The sequence below is a fragment of the Prionailurus viverrinus genome, unplaced genomic scaffold, assembly GCF_022837055.1.
Source record: "Prionailurus viverrinus isolate Anna unplaced genomic scaffold, UM_Priviv_1.0 scaffold_39, whole genome shotgun sequence".
In the NCBI taxonomy this organism is placed as follows: domain Eukaryota; kingdom Metazoa; phylum Chordata; class Mammalia; order Carnivora; family Felidae; genus Prionailurus; species Prionailurus viverrinus.
The window spans coordinates 646,532-672,248 of NW_025927607.1; the positions used below are offsets into that span (position 1 = coordinate 646,532).

Consider the following 25,717-nt stretch of genomic DNA (forward strand, 5'->3'; position numbering starts at 1 on the left):
GCAGCACCCAAGCTTTGGTTCGACTGTGTGGGCAGCCCAGCTTCGGCTGAGTCCTCTCCTCTGAGGGCAGATTCCGTGAGCAGGTTTCTTGCTGTCCTGACAGGCGACTCACGAAGGCCTGGGGCCGGTGTAGACGGCCCCTGTCAGGAACCAAGAGTACATTCCCATCTCGGCCTGCCAGAACGACTTGTCTCTGTCTTACGGGGATTAAGGAGACACTGTATTGTCTGAACAGCCTCTGATACAAAGCAGCTTGGGCAAACACTAACACCCCCCATCCCTCATCGCCGTCTTTGATGATGATTGTGGTGACAGGCTGTTACAGCGGCCTGAGGTTGACAGCACACAGAAAAAGGAGCTCGAGCCAAAGGCAGGAGTTAATAAAGATGAGCCCATCGAGCTGTTGAATTAATGTCATTTTAACTTATTTCTAAGTGGGGAAGTAGGACTCTGAGCCCATGTCCGACACACGGCTCCCATCTACCTTCCAGCATCTTCCTGAGGCACTGCCCGGCAATCTCCCAGGTGCAGAGGTCCACAAGAATACTTTTCTGCTGTTTACTTGCTCTCTTCCCCGTTGACACGACCCGCCAAACCTCGCTGCATTTTGTGAGGCTGGGCCTGCTCAACGCTGGCCGTCATCTGCCCCCCTCCTCCCCATTACTCGTCTTTTTTTTTTATTTTATTTATTCTTGAGAAAGCGAGTGTGCACATGAGCAAGCAGGGGAGGCTCAGAGAGAGAAGGAGAGGAGAGAGAATCCCAAGCAGGCTCCGCACTGTCAGTGCGGACCCCAACTTGGGGCTCGAACTCACGGACCATGAGATCATGACCTGAGCCGAAATCAAGAGTCGGATGCTTAGCCGACCGAGCCACCCAGGCGTACCAACCCCCCCCCCCCCCGCCCCCACATTACTCGGTCTATACAAAGCTTTCAAAGGAGGTATTTCACAGCCTCTGGATCTGAGCTGAGAGGTCTCTAGTACTTGATCTTTTAAGTTATTTTTTAAAAAGGTTATCTGTAATTTTTGCGACAAATCTGCATGGTAGGTGGAATTTGCAGGTGGGAAACTTGAGGCTTAAAAGACCAGTGACTTGCATGAGGGCCATACGGGCAGGAATCGGCAAGGTGGAGATCTCAACTACTCTGGCTTCAGAGCTGTCTGTCAGGCCACCCGCCTGCCGTATCATTTGTTAAACTCTCTCTCTGAGCCAGGCACCGTGCTAGGCATTTTCCAGAAGTTACTTCTGAACTTTTCATTCAGTCATGGATCCACTCGTTCAGGAAGTGGAGAACATCTTCCATGCAGCCCCTCAGGGCGGGGAGAAGTGTGTCTTCTCTGAGCGCTTCACAAGAATTTCTGGATAAACTTGCTGCAGGACCCAGAAGGCAGGACAAGGCAGGGGAGGTCACCAGCCTCGTGGACTTGGTCCGTGGGGCAGGTAACAGCAGCTTGCTTCTCACCGGGTCATGCCAGCAGCTCTGCATGCAAGCTCCCATGTTCCCCAGCTGGATTCAGTTTTTGAGGTCTGGGCAATGATCTCAAGGTTAGGGACGTGGGAGATGACGGTGACCCCACAGCCAGCACACCCCGCTTGGGATGGGAACCCCAGCTATCACTGGACCGCTTCATGATCCGGCAACCACCAAAACATGGAACCGTGTTTCCTATCGCCGGGGGTCGCTGGAGTCCTTGGACAGTCCTGGCTGCCTTCGCCCTTCTTCTTACGCGATTGCTGTCCAGTCCCTCTGACAGGCAGAAGGGGTTTCATGCGAGATGACATACGCAGGGAGTGTTACGAAGCAGTCTTGTTGGATCATCGTTGCTGCTCCGTTTCTTCCTCAGGGTTGCCATGCGGGCTGATGGGCTGGAGACACGTCCCCGGGGCAGGGTGATTGGAGCCCCAGGGCGGGGTCCATGGGTGGGGGTGGGAGCGACTGTCTGGGTGCTGGGCAAGTGCCAGCCTGTGGGGAGCAGGGGACGCGGGGGAGAGACTTGGGAGGAAAATACAGCCGTGTTTTCTAATGAAGCCATTGCAAGAAGTTTCCCTCCTGTGGATAGACTCCCCAGCTGGCTCCGAATGAGGGACGGGGAAGCCACTGCCCCACGACTTTGATGGAGGAGCTGTTCCACTTTATTTCCCTGGACCTTCTGCTGAGGCTCTCCTTTGGGGACCTGCCACCCGCCCCTTTCTGTTCTGTGTTTTCTTCTCTTTCCCTTTCTTCCGAGATGCTAAGCTGTGAGACTATCAGGCATAAATGTTTACAGTTGAAAGGGCTGATGTGAATGGACAAATCCTTAAGGGTAGGGGGGAGATTGAGAGAGAGACCAGCCGGCCATTTCAATCCTTACGGTTTCTCTCCGAGCAATGGCCACCACTTAAATTTTTTCTGAAGTGACGGATGGTTGTGGCTGGTGATGATGTTGTGGGCACATTCTCCCCGGACTGCACGCGAAACCCTGCATTTTGGCAAACTGAGAAATGATTTAAGGAACAGACTTTGTGAAGTCATCTCCACTGTGTGCCCCACTTGCCCCTGAAGTAGTATCTAACTTTCTAGAATCTTTACCAGCATCCCTTCATCAACACCTGGTGTTGATGTATGTATGTACATCAGGTATGTACGAATTTTTAAGGTGAAGTAAACTTTGCATATGGAGGATTGCACAGGTCTTAAGACTACAGTTGTATACATTTCGACAAAGGAATGCGCCTGTGTAAATGACATTCCAATCAAAATGTAGAATATTTCGCTGTCTCCGGAAGTTTCCTTGTGTTGGCCACCAGTCTTCACCCACAGGCAATCACTGTTCTGATCTCTCTCATGGTTTAGTTCTCTAGAATTTTCTCCTTTTTGGTGTCTGGCTTCTTTTGCTCAGCATAATGTCTTTGACATTCATCATATCGTTGTATGTGTAACTCGTTAATTTTTTTTTTATTTCTGAGTCATATTTAATTGTCTGGATATACCACAATTTCCAGATTCCCTCTTCTATTGATATTGATGGACATTTGAGTATCTCTGTTTTTTGGCTATTATGGATAAGGCTGCTGTGAACATCTTTGTGTAAATCTTCTCGTGGACATATGTTCTCGTTTCTCTTGGGTAAATACGTAGAAGTGGAAGAGCTGGCAGGTGTATATTTAACTTTAAAAGAAATTGCCAAACATATTAGTGAAGTGATTGTATTATTATGCAAAGTACAAGAGTTCTGGCTGATCCACACTCTTGGTGAGATTCAGTATTTGTTGGTGTTTTCAACTTTAGCCACTCTGATGGGTGTGAAGCAGGAAATTTTTCCTTGTGGTTTAAAAAAAATGTTTTTTTCAGTGTGTATTCATTTTTGAAAGGGAGAGAGAGAGAGAGGGCACGAGCAGGAGGGGCAGAGAGAGGGAGACACAACATCCAAAGCAGGCTCCAGGCCCTGAGCTGTCAGCACAGAGCCTGACGCAGGGCTCGAACTCAGGAGCAATGAGATCATGACCCGAGCTGAAGTTGGACGCTTAACCGCCTGAGCCACCCAGGCGCCCCTCCTGGTGGTTTTAATTTGCATTTCCCTGATGATTAGTGATGTTGAACACCTTTTTGTTTGCATCTTGGCCATTTGCATATTGTCTGATCAAGGCTTTTGCCCAGAGGGTAAAGGTTTGACTTGGCTTCCATTATTACCTCTTCTAATTCCTGACAGTGGGTTGTAGGTTTTCAAATGGGACTTGGCAAGTGATCCGAAAGCTGACGAATCTACCTGAGAGGCCATCAAGGGTCAGGAAAGGGGCATAGACACCTGTAATAGAACATGTCTGGAAGGTGCTGGCTGGAGATGTGCAGGGACTTCCTGACTGTACAGGGTGTTTGAAAAGAACTTAGGTGAACAAGGGAGAGGTGATCCTTCAGCATTGGTGTCTCTTCCAACACTTGGCTTTTGGCAATTTCCACTGTGTGCCACCTTACTTGCAAAACATGGGCCCTCGATGGGACTCAGTTTCCTGGTCTGTAGATTGGGGATTCTCATGCCTTGCGGGCCTGCTGGAGGACCATTGGAAGTAAGACCGTTGGAAATGTTCAGGAATGCATGAAGTTCTACCAATATCAAATCACCCGATGGGGGTGGCCCCTCTATGACACCTTGCTCTTTAATATCCTTCTGATGCCTCAGACTCCTGTTGAATCAGGCCATGTTTCCTCCCCTCAATAAATCAACCACTCCTCTGGGGTGTGGAAAGAGCACACAGTTTTCCAGATTATGTATCAACACCCATGAGCCTGGCACCTTGTGTAGGTAAACCTCCCGTGGAGACATTTGGAGTTGGTGCGAGGACTTTGAACAGTTATCTCTGCTTGAACCTGGCCAGAGAGTGCCTTTCTTGCCTTGGGAAAAGTCATACTTTCTTTCTCTCTGCCTGGATTTCAGCTTGCCTCGTCTGAATTAGAAAAGCATTGTCCAATAGTTCTCTTCGGTGATTGTTAAGGAGATTAGCTGCTTCCACAGGTCTGGCGCTGGATTCTGAATGATTTTTTTTACCAAGTTAAATTAATCCAACCGGGACGAAAAAAGTAAACATGCATGCTTTTTACTGATATGCTCATGAGGGAAGGAAGTCTTCCTCACTTCCGTTTAAAGCAAGATAACTTCAGACGGGGGGGGGAAAAAGAATCAGGCTTCTACTCATCCTTTTCTCATTTTAATTATCTCAGATTTAAAAAAGAGGGTCAAGGAGAGGAGTCTGATAATAAATAGGGCGAGGCTGACAAGCAGGTTACTAACGTGAAGAGAGTAACTTTACTGGAACTTTTCTTTTTGGGAAAATCTCTTCAAAAGGCTCCTAGATTAAAGCTCTGATATCCTTTTTTGTGTGTTGAATTCTGAATTCTGAAGCTTGCTGGTTGGAAGGAAGCACAGATAATTTTTCTTTTTTAATCCCAGGAACTCAGAGACTCAAAGGTTTTAAAGTCCTGCACCCATGGTGAATTGCTGACTAAAAGGGGTTGGAGCAGAAGTGGGTCCCGAGGTGTGGAGACCATTGTCATCAAGAGTAAGAAAATGAAATGGCTCTGTATGTAGGTCAACGACCCCCTCTCTACTGTAAGGTAAAAAAATTAAGGATGACCTAAAATCTACTATGTATAAAAAGATTCTGGAGAAGGTAGCTCTTTCTTGTCAAAGTGATAATATGTTTATACTACCTGAAGCCAGACCTCCTCGGAGTCTAACTTTAGGGGGACTCTTTAGAGCTGAAAAGCTGTGGTCGAAACCCCAAGCCCTTTCTGACATCTATTACCTTTTTATCCTTCAAGGTAGTTGGCTATGTTATTGTAGAGGTGTTCAATGGAATCCGCAAGCATTTTCCATTATAATCATTGATATCGAAGGGATTCTAAGTCAGCTGTTGCATAGTTCTGCCTGAACTTCTGGTATATTCATCACTTATCTCAAACTTTCCCCCAATAACCAGGATTTAAATAAGTCAAGACTGTCAAATTAAATCACCAGGGAGAAAGATTCATACGGAGAGACAGAGGCGGACGAGGGATGCGAAGAAGAGGAGGAGGAGGAGAAAGAGGAAGACAAAAGAAAAGAGGTTTAAAAAGCTCCATGTTAATACAAAGGCATTTGAAAAGTCCTTATTAAACAATGTCCTGGACCTGTATGATTTCTGAAAAACCAACTGAAGCCAGGAAATTAGTTTCTATCACACAGTGGATAAGCTGTAGCCCTAACGGTCTGCATATATCTCAGCTCTTTATGACATCCAGATGTGAGCTTGTTGGCTTGTCAGAAGAGCTATTGATGGAATTCACAATATTTTGTGCTCTGAGTAGGTGTTTCTTTCTCATTTCTTAGTAAAAAGCAGTATTTTTCTGATACCGTAAAGCGGGAGGCTGGAACCTAAGGTGTGAAGCAAACTTAGTTTTTAAAACTCTTTTTATTTTTAAATTATTTTAGATTTATGGAAAGAGTTGCAAAGATAGCACAGAGAATTTCCAAATGCCTTTCACCCAGCCTTCACTAAAGGTAAACTAGAAAGTAGAGAATGCCTGCAGCTGAGGACAGAAATGGATCACAAGGTTTGAACTTACCAACATGATTGGCAAACACTGAATTTCTTGACCTCCCAAAGGGACTCTGGGCTCCCAGAGTGGGACAGAGTGAAGAGGTCCCAGGCAGAGCCCAGTGACTCTCAGAGTTAAGGAGATAGATATAGGGGTCTGGGGAGGCCAAGGCAGGTAGAGTTTGCGAGGCAGAGTACTGGGCAGGGGGTGTCTTCACAGAGAAAGAACTTTGCACAGCGTCCCCTTGAGTATTCAGTTGAGTAGTGATTAGTGTATGTGTGTGAGGGAACTGCTCAAGACGGGAGAAATAGCACCCCAAAAGAGAGGGAATCATACCCATGGTATGTAGAAGTTCAGGAATAGTGTCTGTTGTCAACAACCAGCGTTTAAAACCGCATATATAATGGGGCATGGTTAGATTACTAAGAAGGGTGTGGTCTCAGTAGTAGGGAAAAAATTAACTTTAGTGTTAACACTGCTCTGATCCTGCCTAACAAAGCTTAAAAGCAAGACCCAAGAGGATCAAAGTGTTTCCAAGTAACTTTACATGTCAGAGTAGAGATCAAAAATATTGATAGGGATAGAAAATATCCAACACCCAATAAGATAAAGAGAAAAAACAACAACTCAGTCAATTAAAACTGACCCAGATGATAGAATTAGTGGACAGGAACTTTAAAATCGTTATTAAGACCAATTCTTTATGTTTGAGAAGCTAGAGAAAAGGTTGAACATATTAAGTAAAGGTGTGGAAGATACGAAAAAGACCTAAGATTGGACTTCTAAAGTTGAAAACCATAATGTCTGAGATGAAAAATACATTAGATGGGAATAATGGCAGATCAGGTATTTTAGAACAAAAGATAAACCAATTGTAGAAGAAAAAAAAATGACAGCACCAGTGAGCTGTGGAACAACTTAAAATGGTGTCATATACGTGTAATTGGAGTCCCTGAAAGAGAGGAGGGGATCATACAGAAGAAATGTGAGGAAATAACTACCAAAAATGTTCCAAGTATGATGAAAATTATAAGCCCTGAGGTCCAAGAAACTCAAGGAATCTCAAGGACAAGCAACATGAACAAACTACATCAAAATACATTATTACCAAACTGCTTATAATCAGTGATAAGGAGAAAAATTTTAAGCTGGGAAAAGGACATTATTACAAAAGAACAAAAATAAAGAAGACAGAAGACTTTTCACTAAAAAATGTTAAGTTGGAAGACAGTGGAGCTATGTGTTTAAAACACTGAAAGAAAAAAAAAAAAAACCCTGGCAACCCAGAATTCTCTGCCTAAAAAAGCACTTTTCAAACACTCAGGTGAAATAAAGACTTTTTCAAACACACAGACACTGAAAGGATTCATCACTATAAGAAATGTTGAAGAAAGTCCTTCAAGCAGAAGGAAAATGATACTAGGTGAAATTTTTGATCTCTACAAAGAGATGGAGGAAACTGGAAATAAGAACTACCTGGGTAAACATACAAACTTTTTTTTCTTATTATTTCAATATATTTAAAAGAGTATGGGCTATTAGAACAAGACAAAATTTATTGCAGGAATTGTATGTAGAAGTAAAATATGTGATACCATTAACACAAAGGCTAGGAGGAGAGAAATGGAAGTATGCTGTTGTACTCTATATGAAATAGTATAGTTAATACTTGAGAGCAGGCGGATATAGATGTATACACTATAAACCCCAAAGCAACCACTAAAATAACACAACAAAATTTTTATAGAATAAGTCAAAAAAAGGAGACTAATGGAATCATAAAAATTCCTTAATTAATACAGAAGAAGGTAGAAAAAAGAAGATACAGTAAACAAAGAATGGATTGAAAAAAATAGCAAGATGTTTGATTTGAACCTAGCCATATCAAAATTACATTAAGTGTAAATGATGTAAACATCCAATTAAAAGGCAGACTATCAGATTGGATTTTAAAAAAAGATCCAATTACAGGCTGCCAACAAGAAATCTACTTTAAAAATAAAGGCAAAAACTGAGGTTGGCCTTCAATCATTTGTCAGCAAGAAACTGAGACCTTCAGTCCACAGTCCCTGAGGAGCTGAATTCTGCTGATGATCATATGAGTTTGGCAGCAGATTCTTTCCCAGTTGATCCTTCATATGAAACCCTGGCCCTTGTTGACATCTTGATTGCAGTCTTGTGAGTGACTCTGAAGTAGAGAACCTAGCTAAGCAATTTCCAAACTTTCACCCACAGAAACTTTGAGATAAGAAATGCGTGTTGTTTTAAGTCTCTAAGTTTATGGTGATTTTTTATGCAGCAATAGATAACTCATACAGATGGAAAAATATATACTATGATAACACCATTCAAGAGAAATCTATATTAACATCAACTAGATATATTAATAGGGGACTTAGTAGATTTTAGAGCAAAGAATAAAACCAGAGATAAAGATATCTTTTCATAATGATAGAGGTCAGTTCTACATAATAATGCTAAACATCTGTGTACTTAATAACAAGGCTTCAAAATATTTGAGGCAAGAACTGATAGAACTATAGAGAGAAATAGACAAAATGATTATAGTCAGAGATTTCAACACTTCTCTTTCAATAACTTGTAAGACAAGTAGGCAGAAAACAGAAAGGTATAGAAGTCTTAAATGACAGTGCTAGGCATCTTGACTCATTTGGCATATATAGAACACTCCTCTCACACCCCTCTCAATAACTGTGGAATACAAATTCCTGTCTATTATACATGGAACATTTGCTAAGACAGAATATATTTTGGATAATAAAAGAAGACTCAAATTGAAAAGGAATAAAGAGATACAAAGTAAGTTCTCCTACCACATGGAAATAAAATTAGAAATCAATACTAGAAAGATATCTGGAAAATACCCAAGTATTTGAAAACTAAATAACGCACTTCTATATAACTATGGTTCAAAGAAAAAAATCCAAAGACAAATTAGAAAGAATTTAAAATAGATTGAAAATGAAAATATAACATTAGCATTGCAGGATTTAGCTAAAGTAATACACAGGGGGACATGTACAACACCAAAAGCAAGCCTATATTAGAAAATAAAAAAAAATCATCAAATCAATGACATTAGTTCCTATCTTCAGAAACTGGAAGAAGAGCAAATGAAACTCAAGGTAATCAAAGAAGGAAACATAATAAAGACCATAGTGGAAGTTAGTGAAATAGAAAACAGTAAACAAACAAACAAAAAAATCAATGAAATAAAAAACAAGACTGATCAGGGAAGAAAATAAAAGAAACAATATAATGAATTCCAATATCATGAATGAGAGTGGTGATAATACTATAGCTTTTAAAGATTAAGGGGCACCTGGGTGGCTCAGTCGGTTAACCATCCGACTTCGGCTCTGGTCATGATCTTGCAGTTTGGGAGTTCGAGCCCCGCGTCGGGCTCTGTGCTGACAGCTCAGGGCCTGGAGCCCATTTCAGATTCTGTGTCTCCCTCTCTCTCTGACCCTCCCCCGTCATGCTGTCTCTCCCTGTCTCAAAAATAAGTAAACGTTAAAAAAAAAATAAAAAAAATCAAAAGGATAATAAAGAACAACTTATGCCAATAAATTCAACAACATAGCTGAAAGAGATAAATTTCTTGAAAGATACAAGCTATCAAAACTCACCCAAGAAGAAATATTTTCAGTAGTACAACAGCTATTAAAGAAAATGAATTAATATTTAAAAACCTTCTCATAAAGAAAACTCCAGCCCAGATTGCTTCATTGATGAATGCTACCAAATATATTTTTAATTTTTTTTTTAGAGAGGGAGTGTGTGAGTAGGGGTAGGGGAGGGGGAGTGAGAGAGAGAGAGAGAGAGAGAGAGAGAGAGAGAGAATTCTAAGCAGGCTCCATGTTGAGCATGGAGCCCAATATGGGGCTCAATCCCATGACCTTGGGTTCATGACCCAAGGTGAAATCAAGAGTCAGATGCTCAACCGACTGAACCACCCAGGTGCCCCACTACCAAACATTTAAGAAAGAAATAATGACAATTTTATACCAGCTCTTCAAGAAAATGGTTGAGGAAGAGACACTTTCCAACTCATTTTTGAAGCCAGTGTTACTCTGATATGAAGACCAGATAAAGACATTACAAGAAAAGAAAATTACAGACCAATATCTCTCATGAACATAGATACAGATTAAAATTTTTCCAGCTAATCAGACCCAATAATTTATTAAAATGGATAACATTCATGATCAAGTGTAGTTTATCTCAAGATGGCGAGGTTGGTTTAACATTTGAAAAACAATCAATATAAGTCATTATACTAACAGACTAGAAAACACACTGTATGATCATGTCTAAATATGCAGAAAAAGTATTTGAGAAAATTCGATATCGATTAATAATAAAAACTCTCAGCAAGCTAGAAATAGAGGGGAGCTCTCTCAATCTGAAAAAGTTCATCTACAAAAATCCAATGTCTAATCTCTTACTTAATGGTGAAAGACTTAGGCTTTCCTCTAAGATCAGGAATAAGAAAAGTTGTCTGCTGTTACTACTTCTCTTCATCATTGCCCTGGAGATACTAGCCAGTGCAATAAGGCAGGATAAAGAATAAAGTGCATCAGCTGAAGAAGTAAAGCTATGTTTATTCAAAGATCACACAGCTGCCTGCATAGAAATCTTACGGAACTTACAATGAGTTATGAGAACAATTAGTGAGCTTAACAGGGTTGCAAGGTACAAGATCAATAGGGAAAAATAAATTATTAATTTTATATAATAGCTACACATGATCAAAAATTTACAGTAAAAAATACCATTTACCAAGCACCAAAAATAAATATTTAGGGAGAAATCTGACAAATTCTCTCAGCAGAGAGAATTAAAGACCTAAAGGAACGGAGAGCTTTCTTGTGTTTATTATGTCCATTCTCCCGAAATCTATAGATTGATCTATGGGTCAACTGGGGAGATTCATGGTTGATTCTGACCCCAGTCAGAACCCTGCAGCTTTTTTTAAAAAAATAGAAATTGACAAAATGGTTTTCAAACTTACATGGAAATGCAAAGGAGCTAGAATAGCCAAAACATCTTTGACAAAGAACGACACCCGAGAACCTACACTACCTGACTTCGAGGTTTCTTATAGAGCTCTAGCATTCAATACAATGTGGTACTAATGTCAAAATTGACAAACAGGCCAATAAAATAGAAGACAAATATAGAGGAATGGCTCTACCACGGAGCTCTGGTAACCTTGTGTGTATCCACACAGGCTGTGCAAGCAAAGGTCTTGAACCCCTGCTGATCTAAGTCTTGGCAGGAGTTGTCCTTCTTGGTGTGTGGGACGAGGCATTGGCACCATTGGCCAGTCCTCTTTTCACGGTGTACATAAGTGATAAATGGTCTGAACTTAAGAGTGGCTCTTTACCAGTTGAATCAGTCAGACTTTGTCCTGTGTGTACACTTAAGAGAGTCCAGAAATAAACCCATGCACATGTAGTCAGCTGATTTTAGACAAAAGTGCAAAGGCAATTCAGGGCAGAAAGGAAAGACCCTTTGACAAATGGTGCCGGGACACTCGAACATGTGCATGCAAAGAAGAAAGCTTCGATCTATACCTCACAATGCAGAAATTAACAAAAAAATGGGTCACAGACTTAAATGCAAAATGTAAAATTATTAAATTTGTAGAGGAAAATTCAGGAGGAAATGTTTGTGACTCTGGGTTAGGCAAAGACTTTTTTTTTTTTTAAGATATTATAACCCAAGGTAATTTCTAAAGAAAAAAAATTGACAAGCTGATTCCACCAAAATTAAGAATTGCTATTCTTTAAAAGGCATTTAAAAATGTTTATTTATGTTGTGTGTGTGTGTGTGTGTGTGTGTGAGAGAGAGAGAGAGAGAGAGAGAGAGAGAGAGAGAGAGAGAATCCCAAGCAGGCTCCATGCTCAGTGTGGAGCCTGAGGTGGGGGTTTAATCTCAGGACTGTGAGATCATGACTTGAACTGAAATTGAGAAGATGCTTAACCCACTGAGCCACCCAGGCGCCCCTAAAAGGCATTTATTTTCCTAAAAGGCATTTTTAAGAGAAGACAACACAACCCATAGGTTGGGAGATAATATTTTCAAATTATATGTCTGATGAGGGGCTTGTATTCAGAATATATAAAGGAATCTCAGATTTTAAGAAAACAACCCAATGTAAAAAAAAAAAAGGGAGGGGGGACACAAGATTTGAACAGGCACTTCACTGAAGAAGACCGATGGATGTCAAATAGGTACCTGAAAAGATGCTCAACATCACTTGTCGTTAGGGAATTGCAACTCAAAACTACAACAGGATATTTCTACACACCTATTAGAAGGTCTACAGTTAAAGAGTTTCCATAAGCAACCACTACCGAGGATGTGAAACAACAGGACATTCGTACCCTGCTGGTGGGAGTGCAACTTGGCAAACCACTTTGGAAAGTTTGGCAGTTTCTTAAAAGGTTGTCTTTCAATCGCATACAAGTCAGCCATTCCACCCCTAGGCACACGTCCAGGAGAAATGGAAGCAGACACCCGTACAGAGGCTAGTACCCAAATGTTCATAGCAGCTTTATTGGTAATAGCCCCAGACTGGAAACAATCAAGTGTCTTTCAACACACGAACGGATAGACACATTGTGGCAGCCCCATACCGGGGAATACCACTCAGCAATGGAAAGGAGTGAATTATGGATCCACGGCACAATATGCTGAATCTCAAAGTAATCGCGTTGCATGAAAGGAGCCAGACAAAATGTAAAACACTGGCAAATTCAGACTGAACTATAGGGCTAGAAAAGCAGATTAGTGGGATAATAATGGAGGAGGGGAGGGGGGATAACAGTGGGGCAGGGAAACGTCTGACGGTGATGGGTGTGCTCACTCCCTTGATTGTGGGGATGATCTCGTGAATGCATATTGTCGTGAATGCATAGGTCCACATTTACCAAATTGTACACTTAAAAACAGGCGCAATTTACTGTATGCCAATGACACCTGAGGAGAGCTGCTTTAAAAAGTATATCTTTAGGGGGTGCCTGGGTGGCTCAGGGGGTCAAGCATGGGACCCTTGATCTGGGCTCAGGTCACGATCTCACGGTTGGTGAGATCGAGTCCCCGGTAGGGCTCTGCCTCTGGCTGTGCCGAACCAGCTTGGGATTCTCTCTCCCTCTCTCTCGGCCCCTCCCCCGCTCCTGCAGGTGCGCGCGCTCTCTCTCTCTCTACGTAAACAAACTGTAAAAGGACATATACGTATAGTCAGCGTATTTTTTCCTTCAGGCACCCTCAGGTGGTTCTCTCGTCTTTCTCAGTCCCTGCTCCCATCTCGAGTGACACTGGTCGCTGGTGGCCCCGCCTGGGTCACCGAGAGCCCAGTGGCCCCGCCTGCTCTCCAGACGGCGGTTTTGTTTAATCCCCACCACCGTGATAGAAAGCCAAGAAATCGCAACCCCGAGGGCAGCGACCAGACCATTTTGACTGACGGAGTGTCACGACGAGCTAACGCAAGCCGCCTGCCTCTCCCGGGACTCTGCGGGCCCCGCGGGGACAGACACCCCGCAAGGGGAGCCGCGGGGGTCGGCCGGCAGCTGCAGAACTCCCCGAACCCCGGGCCCTGGGCAGGCGCCCGAAAACGCGGGGCGCAGCTCGGCTTCCTGTGGGACTCCGAGGCCCCGCCCGAGGAGCTAACCATTTATGTCACACTGTGACAATTATTCTGCATAAAATTATCATTAAAAACCCTAATTTTTCAGCCTCCAACGCCGCCAGTGGCCTTTTAGCATTCGTCAGCGCCGGCGTCTGCAGGCCTGTGATCACCCCGCTCATTACCTCGGTGCGGCGCCTCCCGCCTCGCGCTCGCAATCAAGCGCTAATTACACCCGCCCGGGGTCCGGGGGGCCGGGGGAGCCGGGGTCCGGGGTCCGGGGTCCGGGGCTGCGAACTGGGGGCCGGGGGAGCCGGGGGAGCCGGGGTCCGGGGCTGAGAACTGGGGTCCGGGGGGTCCGGGGGAGCCGGGGTCCGGGGCTGCGAACTGGGGGCCGGGGCTCCGGGGGAGTCGGGGTCCGGGGCTGCGAACTGGGGGCCGGGGGGCCCGGGGAGCAGGGGTATGGGGTCCGGGGCTGCGAACTGGGGACCGGGGGAGCCGGGGTAGTCGGGGTCTGGGGCTGCGAACTGGGGGCCGGGGGTCTGGGCCGCAAGAAGGATCCAGTACTCTGCCGGGCGCGGTGGGGTCTGGGTCTGGGGTCCTAGGGGCTCCGGGTGTGAGTCGCGACGCAGGGGCTGGGGTAGGCGCTCAGGTCGATCCGGGGTCCCGGGCCCGGGGGTCAGAGGCTTAGGGTCTGGGGCTGACGGTGGGGGCCGGGGTCTGGGGCGGGTGGTGGGGAGTGGGGACCGAGGGCGGGTCGCGGTCCGGGGTCAGGGCGGGGGACCAGGTGGAGCGGGCCGTGACGGACCGCGGGGACCCCGGAGGTGGCAGGGGCCGGGGCGCGAGTCCGGGTGCGGTGAGGGCGCGAGGTGTGTCCCGGATTCTGGGACACAGGACGAGGCTGGGTCCAGGGTCCAGGGACCGGGCCGGGGACCCGTTGGGTCCTGAGGATCTGCGCAGGCCTTGGGGATCTGGGGGCGGGACCAGGGGCGGAGGCCGCGGGGTCTGGGGCGGAGCCTGGAGGCGGGGCCAGGGGCAGAGGGCGTGGCCGGCCTCTGGAGCCTTGGCCCCGGATGGGTCAGGGTCTGTGGACCCCGCCAGGGCCGCGTGTCCTTACCCGAGCGAGGCGGCGGTTCGGCAGAGGTGCAGGGGCGCCAGGCCCTCGGCGCTGAGCAGGTCGGGGTCGGCGCCGTGCTGCAGCAGCAGCTGGGCGCAGGCCGTGCGGCCCCCCAGGCAGGCCTCATGCAGGGCTCCCTGGCCACCGGGGCTGGCGTCGGGGTCCGCGCCGCGGCTGAGCAGGTGGCGCACGCAGGCCGTGTGGCCGCGGGCCGCAGCGATGCACAGAGGCGTGGTGAGCTCACGCTTGTACTCCAGGGTCCAGAGGCCTGGGGGAGAGGAGAGGTACAGTGAGTGGGGGACCGGTGGGGGGGCCGTGTCCCTTAAGGCCCAGCTAGCGTGAAACCATCTCTTAGAAGTAGCTACCGGGTGGACACGTAGGTACATAAAGAAAGAGAGACGGTATAGAGGTAGGTATTGGGACCAAGAACCCCAGTGAGTTCCAGCTAGAGGCACAGATCTAGCTAGGCACACAGAGAGAGAAGACAAGAGAAGAGGAGAAAGGAGAAGGGCCATCTCCCACCCTAGGGTGACAGGTGCAAAGACAAAGGCAGAGGGCCAGAGAGAGATCTCCAGGAAAACTGAAGTGTAGAAAGTGGGGAGGAGAGTCTCACGGGCCCAGGAGAGGGAGATGAAGACCCAGGAGGGAGAAAAGGAATAAAAAGAAGGTTAATAGGGGCCAAAACCGAGCCGGAGGGCGTGGACCGTATTGAGAAGCAAGAGGGGTCTTGCCAAATAGGGGGGGCGACTGAGGACGAGGCGAGCACTTGAGGAATGGAGAGCCGGCCAAGTAGGTGGATGGTGGGAGAACGTAAGCCAGGAATTCACATTTCCCAGGCTCTGAATTAGGGACAGCCTGAGGGAGGAAAGTGAGCTGTGGATTTTTCTGGAATCCAGCTCTCTCTCGTTGAACCCCAAACTTATCCCTTTATCATTAGCGGGAGAAGACAGTCAGCGAAACAAACTGACCCCCTGCACCAAGGTTGCTCAAGGAAAGGCGTTAGAAAGTTTAGTCCTCTTGGAAGCCACTGGGTTTCAGAAGCTCCCTTTGATGTGGTGTCCACATTCAGCACAATTCTGGTTTGTTTCTTTGCGCTTTTTAGGGTTGTGTGTGTGCGTGTGCGCGTGTGTGTATAGGGTTGCTCTTTCTTGACGGATGAATGGAGCAGGTGCTACACATTGTACTTCTCTGAAAACTTTGGGCTTTCAAAAGGCCCATGGAAGGTTGTTAGCGGCCAGGAGCGCTTGTGGAAATGGGGGAAGCAGTCCCTGGTGAATACACTTCAAGGGACAGGATTTCACATGGCAGGAATGCCTTCTGATAATGATGGAAGAATCGATACCATGGCTGTAATGAGCTGCAGAGGAGACCCTTTTCACAGGCCACCTCCTTCCTGGGACCCATGCTGAGCAGGTTTTGAAAGACCACTCATAATTACCTACCTGCATGTGATGCAGGGTTCCAGCCTGCCCTGTGTCCCCGAGGCCCAGCCCGAAGGTTGTTGCACACTTAGGTGGGGGATGTGCCTGTCATCCAGGCAGTGGATGGTGGTGGCCAGCTGGGCCCTGGCACGTGGGCCCGCACGGGTTTGGTCTGCCCTTCCCAGTGAAGACCGGGCGTGATTTGGAGGGGGATAGATGCATATGGTCCCTGATGGTAATGGTGGTCTACATGCTTGCTCCTGGTTCTGGCTGGACTCGTTTTCCTGAGCTAGGAGGTCTACTTCCTGGGCTAGGGAGGGCAAGGAAGGGGGGGGGAGCACCCAGACTCCATCCTCTGGGGCACACCAAGTTCCCAGCCCAACTCCACCCACCCCATAGCTCCCTTCACCCACCCCTGAATTCCTGAGTCTTCCCAAGGACTGAAGGAAGGAGTCTGGGCTGGGCGTTGAGCTCAGCCGGAGCTTGAGGCCAGCACCTCCGTCCGGGTCCTGGGAGATGGTGGTAGGCTTCCACTTTCTTGAAGGTCTTCAAGAAAACCCGAGTTCTGAGGCAGCTGTGTGGACCACAGAGCCTGAATCAGCTGCCTATACCGCCCACTCCCCGGTCCTGGTTCCGCCACTGGGAAGAACGTGGACACAGGCTTCTCCCCACGTGGCACATCCCTCCAAACGTCAGCTCCTCATGCCAACGCTGTCCTTGGACTGCGACTGGCATTCCATCCTGGGTGCACCGAGGTACTGGGGGGCTGGCCCTGTGAACCTGCTGGTGTATTTCCGTCCCCATGACTCCCTTCAGGGGGAGCTGGGATTGGCCACCAGGAAGTTCTCATGTGGGAGAGGGTGCTGTTTGCAAGCCGTGTTTGGTCATTTCTGCCGCATGGTCAGCTGCAAGGGGCGTCGAGTGGCTGAGCCCAGGGAGCATGGACAGCCGCAGCCCTGAGTGCCACCCACCCTCTCTTCCCGGTCCACACGGAGGCCGTAGGCCAGCACTGGCACTCAGGGCTGCCCCATCCACGATGACAGCTCACCGCCTTCTCCATCAGCCTGCCCTAACTTTCTGTTGTGCAGGCGTGCCACACCATAGAAACCCAGCAGAACTCAGAGGTGGAAAGATTAAGGCAGAAAAAAGGAAGACGCCTTTGGATTCAGACCATGGGTTAATGTCAACACTTCTTTGAAACTGCACCGTTTGAGTGTGGTTGAGTGTGTCCAGGGCTGGGTGGTATGTAATTTAAAAAATTAGCATTAATCGAGCATTCAGCGATTCACCGAGCCCTCCCCGACCCCATAAGTAGACTTCCTAGCTCAGGAGGACGAGTATAGCCCTTTGGCCGTGTTTTGGGTTTATTTCCCTCTCCCTGTGTGGGGTATAAACAAGACTGTGTCCGTTCTTTGGAAACTGACCTTCCGCATTCTTTGCCTGCCGGAGCCCACAGGTCAGACACATGGGACACGGGACGCTGGCCGTTGGCCCACTGACCGCAGCGTCTCAAGTCCTCTTAGTCTGGCAGAGCTGTTGTGCCAACGCGTGAACCCACGTGGTAAATGTGTTGCATCTGGACCCCCTGGGAAAAGGGTGCCCTATGCGGAGTGCCAGTCGACAAGGCTGTGGCAACAGCCTGGTGGTCAGGAAGTCTCATCATCCCGAGTGGGGTAAAGGGGTGTCTTTCTCCTTGGGGGGGTCTCTTGCCGGCCCAGCACATAGAGTGTTCAGGCTACAAGAATGCGCTCAGACATACGACTTAGGGACCTCTGATTTCTTCCCCTCCCTCCCCCGTTCTCGGGCTCCCTCGGGTTCCGGGCGGAGCAGCTGCTAAGGGCTCTCCCTCTGCTGATGCTGGCTGTGCCCCAGCCACCCTGCTGTAGCTGTGGTGCTCACAGGTTCCTAGAAGGCCCTCAAGCCGAGCTACATGCCAGGGGACAGCTCCGGGAGCACTCGGCCGCGAGGCGTTCCTTCTCCGTCTCCTGCCTCCCCGGATTCCAGGTGCAGGCACTGGTAGGCGAGCACCCAAATCGATGCCCTCTTTGAAAGACAAGAGACGCTTCCAGCATCAGATGGGCACTTCTTACCATCCTTTTGGCCTTTCTAATTTGATTTCTCGCATCTCAGAAACCAGATTTCACTTATAAGCATCCTTTGCTCGAGTGTGTGAAATGTGGCGCCCCCGTGAGCAGTCTGCACCCTGGACTTACATGTCCAGCAGAGTGTTAGTGGCTCCTGAAAAGCAACTAGCCGAGCTTTAAAGGAAAAGGGGTACCTGACAGTCCGAACGTGGCTGGGGATTTCACCTGCCACTCCATCTCATCCTTCTTGATCTCGAACACCACATTGGCATCCTGGAAGAACTCGTTCATGAGCAGCTCAAGACGGCTCAGGTCTCCCGTGACCAAGGCAGCATGGTACTCAAGCACTGGGGACCCGGCTCTAGCTTGAAGCTCTTTCTCCATCTTCTGAAAGATGTGAAGCTCTCCCCTAACTGGCTCTGGCCATCTCTCCATTGCCAGGCTGCTGATTTCAGAAGAGTTCTTCAGGAAGGGGAAAGATGGTCCTATGGAGTGTGAGCTATTTCTATTGTCATTACTCAATTGTTATCCAGTTGGGGCTCGGTGGCGGTGTATTTATAACTCCTGCGGGCTCCGCTGTGATCATGGTTACTTGATATGATCAGCATCGTGTGACCATGGGATGCCAGTGTGCTCAGCCACCGCCTTGTGGTTATATAGATTTGACTCCCGGAGAGCGACACATCCATTTATCTCCAAGACAGCTCTGCACCCAAGGGCGGACACCCTCAAGTGGGCGGGGCTTCTCTCTCCTGCTCTATAGGATGTCTTCTTCCTTTTGACCTATCACTTTCTCTGCTGCTGTGAACAAGGGTGGGTGGATGTGTGCCCCGAGGGCTGTGTCAGCCCTGAGCACGTTTGAAGGAGGCCCAGCTGGACGCTACAAATGACTAGGCTCTAGGCAAGTGTCCCTGCGTGGGCGGCTTCATAGGGCACACCAGAGATTCCCAGAGCATCATCTGGGGTCCCTGGTGGCCTGTGAGTCTCTTCCAGTTGTTCAGGACTGACCCCCTTGCCGCAGACAGGAAATGCCACAGTTTCTGGTTTTTAAATGAATGGTAATAGCTTTTTGTTAGTAGCTTCGTAATTACTCGTTGAAGTTTAGTGAAGGGCTTTATTTTCTCACCTAAAAATTAATGAAATCATTTTTTCTTATAATGTAGGTGAGACGCAGTTCTTACATCTTTTTTTTTTCTTACTCTTGTTTTTCTCCTCCTACTAGGAAGTTAGAATGGGCCACTGTCTTTGAGTGGTACCATCCTTCGCCATCACTGGGTGAGTTGTCATAAAACCCTGTGACCAGAGGCTCGAGGGAGGACGGAAGCTCAGGAGAGTGCTGTCCGGATGGGCAAAGCGGAAGCGGTGGGACACATGCCCAGGACAGTTACACACACAGGGGTCCCCAGGGAGGGGTAATAACAGCAGCCACCATCCAGTGGGCCCAGCGTTGGACACACACCCGTGGGGTCGAGTCGCTACGTGGATCCTGAAGCTGTAAACACCACAGAGACAACAGGACTTCTTTCGTACTGTTTTCCGCAGTGGTTGTACCAATTAGCCTTCCTACCAACAGCGCGCAAGGTTTGCTTTTTCTTCACATCCTCACCAACACTTGTTGTTTCTTGTGTTTTTGATTTTTGCCATTCTGACAAGTGTGAAGTGACATCTCTTTGCGGTTTTTTTGTTTGTTTGTTTGTTTGCGTTTCCCAATGATTAGCGATGTTGAGCATTTTTTCATACGTTTGTTGGCCATCTGAATGTCTTCTTTGAGAAAATGTCTACCCAGGTTCTCTGCTCATTTTTAATTGGATTATTATTACTGTTTACTTGGTGTGGAGTTATCTAAGTTCTTCATATATTTTAGATATTAACCCCTTATTGGATGTGTCATTTGCAAATACCTTCTTCCATTCAGCATGTTGCCCTTTTGTTTGTTGATGCTTTCTTTTGCTCAGCAGGTTTTTATTTTGGTGTAATCCCAGTAGTTTAATTTTGCTTTTGTTTCCCTTGCCAAAGGACACATATCTAGAAAAATGTTGCTATGATTGATATCAAAGAAATTACTGCCTATGTCTTCTTCTAGGAATTTTATGGTTTCAGGTCTCACATTTAGGTCTTTAATTCATTTTGAGTTTATTTTTGTGTTTCGTATAAGAAAGTGGTGCAGTTTCATTGTTTTGCATGTCGCTGCCCAGTTTTCCCAATACCATTTGTTAGAGACTGTCTTTTTCTCATTGGATGTTTTTGCCTCCTTTGTGGAAGATTAATACTCCGTATAAGCATGGGTTTATTTCTGGACTCTGTATTCAGTTCCATCGATCTATGTGTCTGTTTTTGTGCCACTACCATACTGCTTTGATTACTACAGTTTTCTAGTATATCTTGAAATCTGGGAGTGTGATATCTCCACTCTAGCTTTGTTCTGTTTCTTTTTTTTTTTTTTTAATTTTTTTTTTTCGTTTATTTATTTTTGGGACAGAGAGAGACAGAGCATGAACGGGGGAGGGGCAGAGAGAGAGGGAGACACAGAATCGGAAACAGGCTCCAGGCTCTGAGCCATCAGCCCAGAGCCCGACGCGGGGCTCGAACTCATGGACCGCGAGATCGTGACCTGGCTGAAGTCGGACGCTTAACCGACTGCGCCACCCAGGCGCCCCATCATTTCACATGTTTTAAAGTTTACTTCCCTTGTATCCAGCAGCAACAGCAGCAAAGACAGAATCAATGTCATCAGTGGAGCAGCAGCGATTTTTTTCAAGGGTCCCCTCTGTGCCTAAAAACTCTGCTGGGTGCTATAGACAGTGCAGTGGTAAGGAATATATAGACCATGTTTGCAAGGAATGGAGAGCTTCCATTGGACACAAGAGGCACGTGCATGCAGAAAATGATGAAAGGTGACACTACGTGACCATATCCCTTATCAACTACACACTGGAATAAAGCCAATCACTCTCCCCACTTCATCTACCTACCATGACGTTGCTCTGTCAGTTTCAGTAGCAATATTAATTCTTCAGATTTTTCATTTCTCTAAGCTTAGTCATGTTGCCATGTTATTTTTCTCAGACTGATTGTGATTAGTTCATTTCTAAAGGACTTATTCATATACAACTATATGACCCAACTTGTACTTCACTTTAAACTGAAGAATTCCTTTGTTCCTGATATATTTTGTCATGGGTTATTTTTAAAGGGATGGGAAAACTGGAGGTGAGTGCAGGGATAAGAGACATTCTGGCCTGTATCCTATGCTAAATTTAGCTTTCCATGCGTTATATTTGTCAACAGTGCCCTAAATATCCAAGCTTGATTTCAGTGGCTAGGGAGTAGTAGTCCAGAAACAGACGTGGTTCTTTATGAGAGCTTCAAAAATAGCTCATGGGAGACAGCATTGGTTTTACAAGTAGGACATGTAGATTGTTTCAGGAGAATTCCAGAGGTGCCTTAAAAAAACAATAGCCATATGTGTGATTATTACATTGAAAAACAAAATAGGACAAAGAAGCAAAAGACCCCACTAACACCTGTAAACAAATTCATTCGTTCATCTATTCATTCAATAAACATTTGTGCAATATTATGCTCTACAGCGTGTCGTTCAGTTTTGGGGATACAGAGACAAAAAATACAATAACCCTGCCCCCGAAAACCACACAGGAAAAAGCAGCGACCACAAGACCCCAACCCACAGGAGTGCTTTAGTCTCTCCTTCCCACTAGCTGAACAATGTCCTTTAGTTACAGGTGAACAGCACTTTTCCTGACCCAACGTTGGGCTCCTTCTTGCTCACTGTAGTTCTGTCCGTCCATACCTTGCTTGGGTCAGGCCATTTTAATTTCATTTTCGTTGTCTTCGCCCTACTCAGCTTAATCAAGCATGGGCTTGCGAAGATGCCACTCAAACCTTACCTCCTCTGCCTGTTTCAGTCCAGATGAAAAACTCAGCTTCTTCTAAGAATGACTTTGTGTCTGATGTTGCTGAGCAAGTATCGAAATGCTGGAGGAATTGTGGTACAACAGAAGGACCAGAAAGACCAGAGTTTTAGTTTTCAAATCAGTAAAGGATTTGATTTTCCAAAGTCTGAATTGACATCAGTGTTGGGCAAGATCTCTAAGGATGAAAAAGACGGTTTGGGTACATTTAGAAAAGGGAGTGGGGGTACTTGGAACTCTGTGGGTCACTAGGAACAAGTCAGGTTGGATCAAATCATTTTCCTTGGTGACATGGTTATTTCATTAATATGTAGAGGGCACATCGGCACGGGTCATGTTTCAACCTGCCATGGAAGGTTTCCTGAAAACCTTTTAGAGGAGGTGGACAAAATGTGGGTCTTCTTTTAGGAAAGTCCTGCTAAAAACTCCAGCTGGAGAAGTAATACACTGCCTTCAGAGCAGTGGTTCCAGTCTTGACTGTAAAATGGAACCACCTGGAAAGCATTAAAAAGATGTGGATGCCTGGGTCCCTTCCTGAGAGACTCTGGTGTCAGGGGTTGGGGGGGTGCAGCCTGGAAATCAGGTCTGTCTGTTAGACCCGCCCACCCTCACCCCACAGGTGCTTCCAATGTGCAGCCAAGGTTTTCAGTCTGATCCTGTACAATACATGCTTATGGATGATTTGGGTGAACATTCGGGAGGGTGGATTTCATAGTGTTGGGTGACATGCAGCCGGATGTAATCACAATTCCAAAAGATCTCAACAGGCCAGAGCAATGGGCCCTATTCAATCGGTGCCGCACGGCAACATTAAAGCCCCAGGCACATAGGATCCTGTTGTCCTTGTGGGTCAAGTGGCTGAGACTGCCACACACCCTTGGGGGCTCCTGTTTGTGGCACTAGAGGGTGCTTTTTCTTGTTTTTAAGGCCAAAGGTTAGTGGTGCTGTTGTCGATGTTTGTACCCAAATTTAGGCGACACAAATGCAGCAAATATTTGACATTATTTTAAACCATTCAGAGCATCTCGGTGCAGAGTACATTGTGTCGGTCAGGTGTCAGGTTGAGTTTCCTTCCTCCTTGAGACCCTGGGCTTTGTAGGACCTGGACTCCCCCCCCCCCCCCGGAACCCTGGGGGTGGGAACCTGTGCTTTCTTGACCTCTCTGTTTGCTCAGACTGTATATGGTCTGTCCTGCCCCCATACTGGGGCATAAAATTTGCTCCTGAATTATTATTTTTTTGGTTGGTTTGTTTGCCATCCCACTAACAGCATCACATACTGAGATTGGCAACTATCCTGAAGATATGAAGTGTCCATCACCACGTGCACAGTCTTACCCCACCTCTCTCCTCTGTCTCCATTTCTTCTGTCTCTGGCACAACCACTAAAGTCCCCCACCTGCCCCCTTCACTGTGGCTCCACCCATTCTCAGGCCCTGTGGTTTCAGCTTCTACTCCAGGGACCTGGTCCAGGAAATTCTTCTGAACAAATATGGAGCCCTTCTTGAAAGAGAGGGATTCTGATGAAAATAACTTTCGCCAAATCGGTGTACTTACCAGTTTCAGTCCTTCAGAAGAACTGTCAAACTTCGCTTGTATCTGTGGACCATTTCAGAGAACTAAGCAAATTTAATTGTGGTGGACTTTTATTGCATATGGTGGAGAAAACTTGGGAAAAGTAGGACAAAAATCCAAATAGGAGTGGATACCCAGCTTCTATCTCAATGACTCAGTGAATGGACCAAATCTCTCTAACAACTATCCAGGCAGTCAACTGGATTTGAATACGATTTTGCAAAGAATATTTTCTGGGACTTAAATTATAAATGTAAAATTTTGTCCATAGAAGACACAAAAACTGGCTCTCTATATAGAGTCTTAACGTGTAGATAGCAATGAGAGGGAGTTTTTGCCTCAGGATCACATGAGCTGAAGAAGTGAAATCCACCTTGAAATTATAATGAGATATACATACGGTAGTGCTTGAGTGAATGGTAATTATTATTTTCAAGTAACATCAGGATCTTTGCATCCTGCCATTGAATTGATGAAGGATCTTTTCTTCAGAAGTGTCTGAGGATGAGCCCTGCTGGTACTCGGTGGAAGAATCTGGCTGAGCCTGAAATGTGGGTTTCATTACAGGGTCAGGCTGTTTCTCCAAGACAGTGACTTTCCATGTGTTCAGGCCCCAGGGTAGAGTTTCCCAGGCTGCAAGATACCCTGCCATTTTCTCATGTTCCTGGAGAGACCCAAATGTGTAGATTCTTTCCTGGGCCATTGGGCAAATGTCTGCTTCCTTCTGAGGTCAAGTGTCCAAATAAATGGGCAAGCTAGGGCAGCAAGTAATTTCCCATGTGGCCATCGTGGGATTCTGAGCACTCTCTCAAATATGCCAATGTATATTGTTAGCCTGGTCAATTTCATACTTCCTACATGAGTTGTTTCTATAAATGGCCACGTACTAAATCCGATCAGACCCTAGGATACTCACATTTACTACTGCTTGGCCAATAGCTAAGGTCTTTCTCTCGCTGTAAATCATTTTTATCTTGTTTTGGTCCTCACTCTCTCCATTTAATTTTAAAGGCCACTCCTCCTTCATCCCCACTCCCTGTAGCTTTTTCAAAAAAAAAAAAAGTTTTTAGAATAATAAGCTGGGTGGGTGTGTATGACTCTGCTTCTAAGAGCACATTCACCCATCTACCAGAGTTCGTCACACAGACATTAATATAAAAAATGTTAAAATACCTCAACCTTTTCTCTGAATAACAATGTTAGCACAGCACACCTCATTTAACAAAACATTAAAACATCTTACTTCTTCAGATCAAGTGTATCTATTAATAATGACTTAAATTGTCTGTACTGATTTCACATTATTAAGAAATCTCATTCTCATCCTGTGGAAGCACACAATATGGTGGTGGGGGGAACACCCCGCTAACCTATTTTCCTGACATTGCTACCCAACGTGGATCGTGCAAAACAACAAAGTCGCTTCTCATTATGAATGCGATCTCATCCAAAGGTCAAGTGCTGCTTTCATCCATAGCCCAGGAGGGCTTTTTTTGGAAGCTCAGAAACAAAGGTGCCCTTGAGTGGGGCATACCCACTGTGGAACAGAGCAGCCAGATCCTTGGCATGCACAACCACGAGTAAATAGCCCTGGAAGGACGTTTATAGACTCTTGGGACGTTGCTGGAAAGCATATTATCGAAGCTTTCCCTGATAAAGGTGACGAAGTTTCTTTATGACTGTCATGGGGATTTAATTACATGATAAAATAGCAGCTCCTGCCTCTTGAGACAAATTGCATGTTAAGACTGATTGTTTTTTATGAACCTCACACAGGGAGCAAGATACTTCTCTCTTGAAGTTGCTTTGATCTGCTCGTTATGTCCTGTCACCCTTCATATCCCTTCTAGAAACGAGGACTTTACTGATCCTGCAGTTGTGG

General features: G+C 46.3%; 1 protein-coding gene across 1 annotated transcript in view; it reads right to left on the reverse strand.

Annotated features, from left to right (window-relative positions):
- The window catches only part of ASB18 (ankyrin repeat and SOCS box containing 18), a 62,009-nt gene that overhangs the window by 24,167 nt on the left and 12,125 nt on the right, over positions 1-25,717 (reverse strand). Inside the window, exons 3-4 of the mRNA XM_047846373.1 lie at positions 18,524-18,668; positions 14,825-15,092 (exon numbers count right to left, since the gene is read on the reverse strand). Coding sequence (XP_047702329.1) covers positions 14,825-15,092; positions 18,524-18,668 — 413 coding nt within the window. The remainder of the gene's footprint in view (positions 1-14,824; positions 15,093-18,523; positions 18,669-25,717) is intronic.